This window comes from Physeter macrocephalus, chromosome 9 (assembly GCF_002837175.3).
Source record: "Physeter macrocephalus isolate SW-GA chromosome 9, ASM283717v5, whole genome shotgun sequence".
Lineage (NCBI taxonomy): Eukaryota > Metazoa > Chordata > Mammalia > Artiodactyla > Physeteridae > Physeter > Physeter macrocephalus.
This window is the reverse complement of record NC_041222.1, coordinates 35,621,199-35,631,754: the sequence shown is the minus strand read 5'-3', so window position 1 is coordinate 35,631,754 and position 10,556 is coordinate 35,621,199. Positions and strand designations below refer to the sequence as shown.

At 41.4% G+C, this 10,556-nt stretch overlaps 2 protein-coding genes across 4 annotated transcripts in view; one reads left to right on the top strand and one right to left on the bottom strand.

The window, feature by feature from the left end:
- Positions 1–10,556, top strand: part of GCNT1 (glucosaminyl (N-acetyl) transferase 1) — a 228,128-nt gene that overhangs the window by 169,795 nt on the left and 47,777 nt on the right. The window lies entirely within an intron of this gene.
- Positions 2,946–10,556, bottom strand: part of PRUNE2 (prune homolog 2 with BCH domain) — a 271,095-nt gene continuing 263,484 nt past the window's right edge. For both annotated transcript variants that reach the window (XM_055087120.1, XM_055087121.1), the window contains one exon: positions 2,946–6,936. In XM_055087120.1, coding sequence (XP_054943095.1) covers positions 6,906–6,936 — 31 coding nt within the window. In that variant the 3' untranslated portion in view covers positions 2,946–6,905. The remainder of the gene's footprint in view (positions 6,937–10,556) is intronic.

The following is a 10,556-nucleotide window of genomic DNA, read 5'->3' as shown; positions in this document are numbered from 1 at the left end:
CAACAAAAAAAAAAAAAAAAAAAAAAAAAAAAAAAAAAAAGGATAACTAAGGTTCAAAGACGTTGAGTAGTCCAAAGTAATATAGCTGGTAAGCAGAACCAGGATTTAATTCCCAGTATGTGTAGTGTCAGTGAGAATGCAATAGTAGAGGAATGGTCTCATCAGGTCATGAAAGGGGAAGAATTTAATTTTTTCACCCCAGAGATTAGAGGGAGCACAGAGACTGAGTGAGATGGTGGGGGTTTGGAAGTCGGGATTGAAGCCAGGTCTTGAATAATTTGAAGAGATGTGCTAGCTGAAGTCATTGGGGAAATGGTAGAAAAGCAAAGAAAAGGGAAACATTGAGAAACACCATCACTTATAGGTGAGAGGAGGCAAGAGGGGCTCAAAGAGGATTTGCAGAAGGCGAAGGCGGCATTGTAGCCCAGCTTCTAAGAAGGCACCCCGATGATTCGCACCTCCTAGTATTCATATCCTTGTGTAATCCTCTCCCCTTGAGTGGGGGCTGGATCTAGTGACTTGCTTCTCATCAGTAGAATGCAGCAAAATTGGCAGGATGTTGCTTCTGTGATACGGTTACAAAAATGGTAACCTCCATCTTGCTCGCAAATTCTTTGTTGTTGATTTCAATGAAACAAGCTGCCAGGTTGGAGAGGACCATGAGGCAGAGAACTGAGGATAGGCTCCAGCTAATGACCAGCAAGGAATGAGGCCCTCAGTTCAACAACCTTCGAGAAACTGAATCCTGCCAACAACCATGTGAATGAAATTGGAGGCAGATTCTGTCCCAGTTGAACCTCTTGCGAGAGGGAACAAAGTCAGGAATGACTTATGACACTATCTTGGTGATGTCACCCCTCTTGATGGAGTCTTGTGAGGGACTCTGAGCCAACACTGTGATTGTAGCCTGTGAGAGGCCTTGAAGTGGAGGATCCAGCTGAGATGGATCTGGATTTCCAATACACAGAAACTGAGATCATAAATGTGTGTTGTTTTAGGCTGCTAAGTCTTGGGTTACAGTTGATCTTCATTATTCAAGGATTCCATAATTGCAAATTCACCTACTCACTAAAACTTATTTGTAACCCCAAATCCATACTCATCTTGTTTTCATGGTCATTTATGGACACGTACAGAGTGGTGAAAGTCTGAGTTGTCTGATGTGCATGCTCCCAGATGAAGTTGAACAAGGCAAGGCTCAGCTTTCTGGTCTCAGTCCTCGTACCGTAAACAAGCGGTATGAGGTGGTCTTTTCATGGTCTATTTAGTGCCATGTTTTTGGTATTTTTGTTTGTAATTTTACTCTTTAAAATGGTCCCCAAGGATAGAGTTGAAGTCCTGTCTAATGTTCCTAAGTGCTGTGATGTGCCTTACGGAGAAAATTCCTTTATTAGATAAGCTTTTTTCAGGCATGAGTTATATTCAGGATTTGGCTGTGAGTTCAATGTTAATGGGTCAACAATATATATTAAAGAAAGTGTATTTAAACAGAAACACACATAAAACAAGATTAGGTATTGATCAGTTGATGGAAACGTGACCAGAGGCTCACAGGAACCTAAAACCCTGTATTTCCTCTAGGAGAAATTGTTCAGTACATGCTAATTCAGTGTTCTCATTGCCTTTATAGGCTGTAACTGCCTCAGATAATGAGAATTCACTGTAATTTGTTATGTAGCAATAGATAACAAAAATGGGGGTGGGTGGGTAAAAGGACAATTCACTTCGCCAACCTGTGGGAGAAGAGTTTCACAAGGAGGGCATGATTAAGCATCAAGGGTGCAGGTCTCTGACTGGGAGTAAGGCAAGAGAGGTAGTGGATGGCAATTATTAGTGTCTGTCATCTGAGTATTGCTAAAATGGTTGCATATCAAAAAGAAATAATTTTGTTTGGCTAAAGAGAATTGTTTTGAATGGATGTAAGTGAAAGTCTAGGAAAATGAGCTTCACAGGGCAATCTCCTTGCTCTATAAAGGTTACTGCTGTGTGAGAATTGATGTGTCAGAAGGCACCAGTTTCATTAAAAGATCCGCGACTGTTCAGGGTGATGTAGCCCAGGGCAGGCCTCTGGCAGCTGCCGCAGCACTGATGCTGCCAATGCAGGGAAAGGGTACAACTACAGGAGAAGCTGTAGAAGGGAATAGCCCCTGACGACCCAAAGCACCTTAACACGGCTTTTCCATGATCTGTGGCTGAAAGTTTAAGGTATTTTCATTTTATTTACTTTTAACTTCAGCCTGTGAAAGGTTTCTTGTTTATTCTGATTTTTAATTAGACTTCCAGCTTCATTCTGGGTCCCCAGTCCTCACCCTACCCCTGTATTCCCTCTAATGAGTGTGCTAAGTCATTCAATATGCATGGACTTTGTATAATATATAGCATTGTTTTGTGTGTGTAGGCTTAGAATTTACATAAATGGCACTATGCTGTAAATACTGAGTTCTTCCTTCTTCCACTCTACCCTGTGATTTGTGTTGCTCCATCAATGTGTAATTTGTTGCTTCTAACAGCTGTGTAATTCACCATAGTGTGTACCCCCCACATTTTACCCATCCTTTCCCATAGCCTGCCTTCCATTCCCACGACCAGTTAGGTGAAGGGAGCAGAATGAAGGTTAACAGTACACGTTGTAGTATCATGCCCTTCATTTGCCTGTAATTGCTTCTCAGTCTTCTCTTGTCCTTCTTCCCTTCATTGGGTAGAGGACAGTATTCACCAGGACTCATTCCTAGATCATGAGGACATGCAATGTCTCACTTTTTGCAGAGCAACTTCCCATTTGGTTCCTCCAGCAACTTTCTGAGAAGCAGAGGTACACATTTGTTTATTAGGTTTAAAAAAAAAAAGCTTAGTGGTAATTCCCAACACCACTTGATGGCTGTAAAAGTAAAAAAACAAAAACAGAAAACAAAAAACAACAACAACAGCTAAAAATAAAATGGCATTTAATGAATTTTAAATAAAAAATAAACATATGCTATGAAAAGGCAAGAGACAGAGAAAGGAGAAGCTGACAAAATCAAGTGACCATGAAACATGGAGATGCTTCCAAAGTGAGAAATTGCTTACCCAGAGGGTAAACAACACATTTTGAAAGCTTAGCTCATTGAGGCATGGAAAGCAAAAGTGAAAAGGGAAATAAAGTTTGGGTGACAAGGAAGCCAGAATTTATACTGTCCTCAAGGACCAAGTGCCCAGCCAGACTGATATCCAGATAAGACTCCTGCAAAGTGAAGCTAGAAATAGATTCTTGCTGACTCAGAAAAAGAAAGCCATCACTTGTGTGTGGAATCAATGTTTATTTCTGAATTATACAGAGAGGATATATATATATATACATATATATATGTGTATATATATATATATATATATGGTGTTGTTACATATCTTTATATTATTAATTTGCACTATTTAGGTAGAATTTATTTATTTATTTACCAAAACAAAGGTCTAGTAGATACTTTATTCTGAGCGATCCAATATGTGGTAGAAAAAAACCTTTAAATATATAAAAGATTAGTTTGTGCACATCTAAATGTTTCTAAGGGAACAAACTACAGAGGCATTGTGATTAATTAGATGAGGGTTGCAAACTTAGTACCATAACTGAATACTTAAAACAAGACCTTAAGAACACAAAGGCTTGGAGTAGTGACTTCCTCACACATGTCAGACTTATGCCTTAGAACAGGGGTCCCCAACCCTGCCCCCCAGCCACAGCCTGCTAGGAACCGGGCCGCACAGCAGGAGGTGAGGGGTGGGCGAGCCAGCGCAGCTTCATCTGCCGCTCCCCATCACTCGCTCCCCGTCACTCGCTCCCTGTTGCTCGCTCCCCGTCGCTCGCTCGCTCCCCATCTGCCGCTCCCCGTCACTCGTCACTCGTCACTCGCATTACCTCCGAAACCACCCCACCCCACCCCACCCCCACCGTGTCCCTGGAAAAATCGTCTTCCATGAAACTGGACCCCGGTACCAAAACGGTTGGGGACCGCTGTCTTAAAAGATAACCCCATAAAACGTTGTATGGCTTCAACAAGAACTTTGGGTTTTCTTCCACCCCCAGCTATTGCCCTCAAACAAACTTTCTTACTCCCTGATGATATCTTCTGTGCAGATTTTTGTTCTTTCTCTTAATCAAGGAGCTAAGTGAATAGCAGTTGCCACTTTAGGAAAACAATGCTTTTGCCCCAATGACCCCTTGGTTCCCTTAACTACAAATCTACAGGAAAAGTGCAAACAGTTCCCAGAAGTCAGAACCAAAGCAAGAATGCTCAGAATGCAAGAGCTAGATGGTTAATGATGTGAATGTTTATATCTGTCTACATATCTGCTGAGGGATTATTGTTTTTCAGGATTCTTCTAGGCTTCTATGTACTTGGTTTGAATTTACCTGGTGGCCTTTCTCTAGCACATGCAATTAATTTGTCTTTTTAAGATAATAAAATAGCAGATGCCTATCAGAATGGTTACGCAGCCCGTAGAACAGCCCAAACAAAATCACTGATTGAGCAAGATGCTCATAATTTCCACATAGGAAGATGAAGCTCCAAACAGAATACCACCTGAGTAGCCTTCCATGAACAGGCTGGCCAAGTTCAGAGAAAATGTGAATGGTGAGATGGTTGTCCTGTCTGGTTGACTCTTTCACAAGAGCCCTTTATGGACAGCTCTATGTCCTCGGGTTCACAACGCTAAGCTGAACAGCGGATTCTTCATTACTTCCGGTGGCTAGGGGGACCGTGTAATTTATCTTCCAAAATGGGATATGGCTGAGCGAAAGGGAGCATTGTGACTAATTATGCCAGGGCAGCAGTGAGCAAACCGGAAAATCGGGTCATTGCTCTGTTCTGGGAGAGGCATAACTTGGGCTGCCAAAGGCGGAGGTGAGCTGTGGGAGGGGCTGCGCCCCAGGGGTCTTCCTCTCAGACACGCCAGGTGTTGTGAGGGAGGAGGACCCCGAAGAATGGTTTAACAGGATACCAAGCGGAAAGGGACCGAGGGGAGGACATAGATAGCTGGGGCTTATGGAGGAAAGAGAGCTGACCTGTGTGTAAGAGAGCGTGTCTGGAAGGTGGGTGGAGGCGGACAGGAAGCAGATGAGGGCGGGGCAATTCAGTCACCTGTGCAAAGACGTCTACTTCAAAGCATTTCAAAGCTCATGACACACAGGGCTCGAAATGTCCCCAACAGCTCTCCCGGATGCAGTTACCATCCTCAGAATACAGTGGAACACCGTTCTCCACTACATTTTAATTTTTGCTAGCTTATTAGTAATAGTTGATACTGGAGACTGAGAATCGTCTCCAGGGTAAGGGCAGGACCTCAGCAACGCCTCTCTGTACAGCCAGAAGCCTTCTAAGCAGGCTTCACTTTGGGTCGTGTAAACACGACCTGAGCCACGGGCTCGTGGCTAGGACTCCTTGCCTTTTTCAGCAGGCCATGCGTTTCACTGACTTGTGGATGCCAAAATTCTCTTTCTTAAGATAAATTAGTTTGTGCGTTTGTGCATGCTGTTAGAGAAACCAATATCTGAATACAAATGGGGAGGGGGAAGGATGGATGTGCTGACACAGTGCTCAGCAAACGCTTTCTATAAAGAGTGTCAGTGTTTTAGGCTCCGTGGGCCCATGGTCTATGGCGATTACTCCACTCTGCTGCTGTAGTACAAAAGTAGCTGCAGAGTCTATAAACAAATTTGTGTGGCCGTGTTTCAGTAAAACTTTATTTATGGGGACTGAAATTTGAATAGTTTCCTTGTGTCATGAAATATTAAAAACATTTTTTTTTCTCAGCCCAAGGTGTGAAAACCATTCTTGACTCGAAGGCCACAGGGCAACAGGTAGGGGCGCTGGATTTACAAACCCCTCGCTCTCCTAGAGGCCCATGGGGTCTAAACCACATTCGTGTTTTAAAGGGCATATGAAGACTTATAAAGGACTATTTTGCAAATGATAGTACAGACTCGTGTTTAATTTGAAGCCTGTGATTAGAGTGTGTTAAAGCAGATTACTTTTTATAATGCATGTGAGAGAGAAATTCAGATATCTGAATGTTACCAAATAACGAATTTCTGAGTGAGCCACCTTACATAGAGCCCTTGGCACTTAAAGTGTAACTAAGTTTAAGTTAAACTAAGAACTAAGTTTATGGCTTGAAGCACAGACAGCTATCAGAAATGGGGACATTGATCCTTAAGTTTCTCAACGTGGAGGCTGGAGAAATGATTTTGTAAAAAGACCAATTCACAGAAAACATGATGCCCAATTTGATAACTAAAATAAAATTGATGTGAATTAGAAAGCCTGGCTTCCTTTAGAGATGTCAGAAGAGACGATTCACGGGGACAAGAACCAAGTGGGCACTTAGCTGATGTGGTGTCACAGCTGTGTCTACTTTATGGCTGTCTTAAGCAAGCTTAGGATTTTAAAGGTAGAATTATGTGGGGACCACTTGCCTAGGGACTGTTGAGCCCTAGGAAAGTAGAATTTCAGGTATTTTAAACCTGAAATGATCACCAAGGAGAAATCCAGCTAATCTATGGAAACAAATCCACTCACAATGAATAGTGGACTGAAGTTATCTTAGTGGTCAACACCAGTCTAAGAGACGAAATACCACTGCACCAAGGGTTAATGAAATATTGAAATGGAAGGTCCTACTTTCTTGCTGAGGTTCAACGAAAATCTTGGAGGCACATAACTGGCAAAATAGGAAAATACACATAATTTCATAAAACATGTTAAGAGCAAACAAGTTCCCTTACTGTTTTTCCCCTTAGAAATTTAGAATGGCACCAGGTAGTGCAAAGTGGGAAAAAAGTATCATCAGCCCTGTCTCTTCCAGGTAGATATGTTTCAACAGAACCACGAAGCAGAAAAGCATCCTCTTCTTCCAGCCATGGCCGACTAGGGTTTTTCTTTTAGCTTCAGATTAATACTTTGGAAAAAAAAGAAAAAAAGAAAAGAAATGAGAAACATGAGAAACTGAATAGAAACAGTAATGATTTGAGGAGGGCTGTGCTTGCTTTTTTTCCTCAAAGGACTTACTGAAAATAAATCATGCATGCTTCTTATACTAGACAAATCTGGTAAAACACAATCTTCCCTAGTTGCCAAGGCTCTCTTTAACATATGGAATCTGTTCACTTTTACCAAAGTTTCTGGAAGCATTTTACGCCTTTCCAAACGATCTAGGGGGCAAAAGACTTGTGTGCAGGCTCCCTTTTAAGTGGATTACGATAAGGAATATTATTGCATTTTGGAAATCCACCTATTTTTTAGTAAATGGCCTTTCCTTGTGGGGCAAAAAAATGGTCTGCTTGAAATAAGGAACATCTGACAAGCGCTAAATACTAAGAGGTAAACAATAAAACAACAATGGCAAAAACCCTCCAATATTTAAAAAAAAATTTTCCCATTATAAAAGAAACGCATGTTTGTTTTTTGTTTCTGAAAAATACAGAAAACTATGAAGAAAAATAAAATTTAAAAGTCACTTCTTGGGCCACCATCCAAAGAAAACCACTGTTGACCTTTTTTCATGCATAGCACCTTTGATTCCTCCCCCCAGATGTTTTGTCTTGGAGTTTTAAAAATTTTATGTTAAATTCATCAAGAGTATGTTTCTAACATGTGAAAAGTTATAAACTTGTTACCGTATGTATGACCTTGGAAACGTGAGGCTAAATGAAAGAAGCCAGACCCTAAATGAAAGAAGTCACATGTGCCATGTGACTGCATTGACAGGAAGCACCCAGAAGAGGCAGATATAGTCAGGAAGTAGGTTGGTGATTGCCAGGGACTTGGGGTCAGGGGAGATGGAGAGTGATGGGGGTTACTTTCTGAGGTGAGGAAAATGTTCTAAAATTGATTGTGGCATTGGTTGTACAACTCAGTGACAATGCTGGGCCGCTGAACTGTGCAGTTTAAATGGGTGAATTCTATCTCAGTAAAGCTGTTATTTAAAAAGCACAAGTCAAAACCACAATGAGATACCACCTCACACCCACCGGGATGGCTATTACCGAAAAAACAGAAAACAAAAGTGTTGGAGGAAAGGGAGCCCTTGTGCACTGCTGGTGGTAATGTAAACTACTGCAGCCATTATGGGAGACAGTATGGAGGTTCCTCAAAAAATTAAAAATAGGACTACCATATGACTCAACAATTCTACTTCTAGGTACACATCCAAAATAATTAAAAACAGGGACTCAAACAGATATTTTTACACCCATGTTCACAGCAGCACCGTTCACAATAGCTAGAAGGTGGACGCCACCCCGGTGTCCATCGATGGATGAGTGGACAACAAAATGTGGTCTATACATACAATGAATATTAAGAAGGAAGGAAACTGACAGCTGCTACAACATGGATGAACCTTGAGGACATTAAGCCAAGTGAAATAAACCAGTCACAGAATGATAAATATCATGTGATTCCACTTATATGAGGGCCCTAGAGCAGTCAAATTCAGACAGAAAGTAGAAGGGGGGGTGGGGGGGTTGGGAGCTGTGGTTTAATGGGGATGGATTTTTAATTTTGCAAGACGAAAACGTTCTGGAGGTCGGTTGCCTAACAACGTGAATGTACTTAACATTACTGAACTGTACACTTAAAAATGGTTAAGACACTATTCAATACATTTTGTGTTAGGTGTATTTTACCATAATTTAGAAAAAACTGATAAACCGAGGGGGGCTGGCATTACTGTGGCCCACACGTCCCTCCCCGCAGGGAGAGGCCACCTTGCTCCTGAATCGTCTGTCATTTCCGTGACAGCACGTGCTGGGTTCTGTGTGCTTCTGAACCGTGTGTGTGAGGTGTCCATGGGTGTGAGGCATTCTCTTTCCCCTCCAGGTGACGCGTGAGGGACTCGCCGGCTGTGACTCCACTGCTTTCACTCTCACCCTCCAAAATTTTCTAAAGTCAAAGGATTTGCCTGAAAAGGGTGCCAACTACTTTAATGAGATGGATTCTTATATCCTAAGAAAAGCTTGTTGTAAAGAATGTCTATTGAGTTTGGTAACCATAAGTTTGTTTTCTATGTCTGTGGGTCTATTTCTGTTTTGTATGTAAGTTCACTTGTATCGGGTTTTTTTTTTTTTTTTTTGATTCCACATATAAGTGATATCACATGACATTTGTCCTCTGTCTGGCTTACTTCACTGAGTGTGATAATCTCCAGGTCAAGGGAAAAGAATCTGAAAAAGAATATATATATATACACCATATATATATGATACATATATGACATATGTATACTGAATCACTGCTGTACACCTGAAAGTGACACAACATTGTAAATCAGCTGCACTTCAATTAAAAAAAAAGATGGAAAAACAAAAGAATGTCCACTGAGTTCCCAAATATCTAGGGAATAAGCCTAAAATGGCTTCGGGCCACTTGTAGCCTCTCTTCCACCTCATGGGAATATATCACAACTTGCTGGCACCTACCAAAGAAGAGGGCTGCAGCCAGTGAACACTCAGAGGAAGAACTTCCACCATGAGAAAAGAAAAACGCTTTGTTTGAAACAGGCAGTTTGGGAAGTATGTGCGGATTTTGCTTAGCTCTGCCCTCCCTCCCGAGCCTTAAGTCTGTATCCCGCAAAGGTTACCGTGCTTTGCTTGTGGAATCTGCAGCAGCTGAGCCCTGTTTATTCTCGCAGCTCTGCAAATAAAGCCAACCCATCCAGTTTACAGTAGTTAAGGTATCCTTCCTTTGAAATACCCTCAGCAATTCTACCACTTCTTAGCTCTGGGGCCTTGGCCTAGTTACCTATCTTCTCTAAGTCTCCATTTCTGTATCTGTAAAGCAGAACAATCGTATCTCTCTCACGGCTTGCTAAGGATTAAGTCTAAAGTGTTTTCAGTTGCACATAATGAGCACACAGTAAATGTCTATTATTAGTAGCAGTAATATTAGTGCTAGTAGTAGAGTAGCAGTAGTAGCTCTGTGTCTTTCTGAAATGGGAAAATCATCTCTCTGCTTACAATAATCTTGTCTCCTTTGGGAGTTTTCAAATCCAGCCATGCTGTCGGGAGAGGCCAGGTTGTCATGGATATTAATCTCTCTTTTATGCCCTCAAGGATCTGACTTGTTTTCTTACTAGCAGGGTTTTACCATGGAGGTGTCTTCTTTTTACCCACTCTGACCCCTTCAATGTTTTAGATTAGATCTTTTTCTAATACGCATTTTCAAAGGACAGATCCTTCTTGACTTGTTTTTGCTTCAAAAATGGACTTCCAGCTGCAGTTATTCCCAAAAGAATGTATTAAGTTTGATTGATGATTGGATTTTTATTCTTATTCATATGGTGGTGGCTCAGTTTCTTTCGCAGACCAAGAAGATATTTATTACATTTGGGCACAACATCTGAAAAGTGTGAATGTGGGTCAGAACACTTGAAATCATCTTGAAAAGTTTAAAGGGCACGGTCACTTTGTTTCATCACCTAGGCACCTGAGAAAAATCTGAAAAAAACATACCATTTTGAAACACCTCATTTTTCATACTGACTTTTTTGTAAACCTTTTAGGGTTTAATTTAACCCTT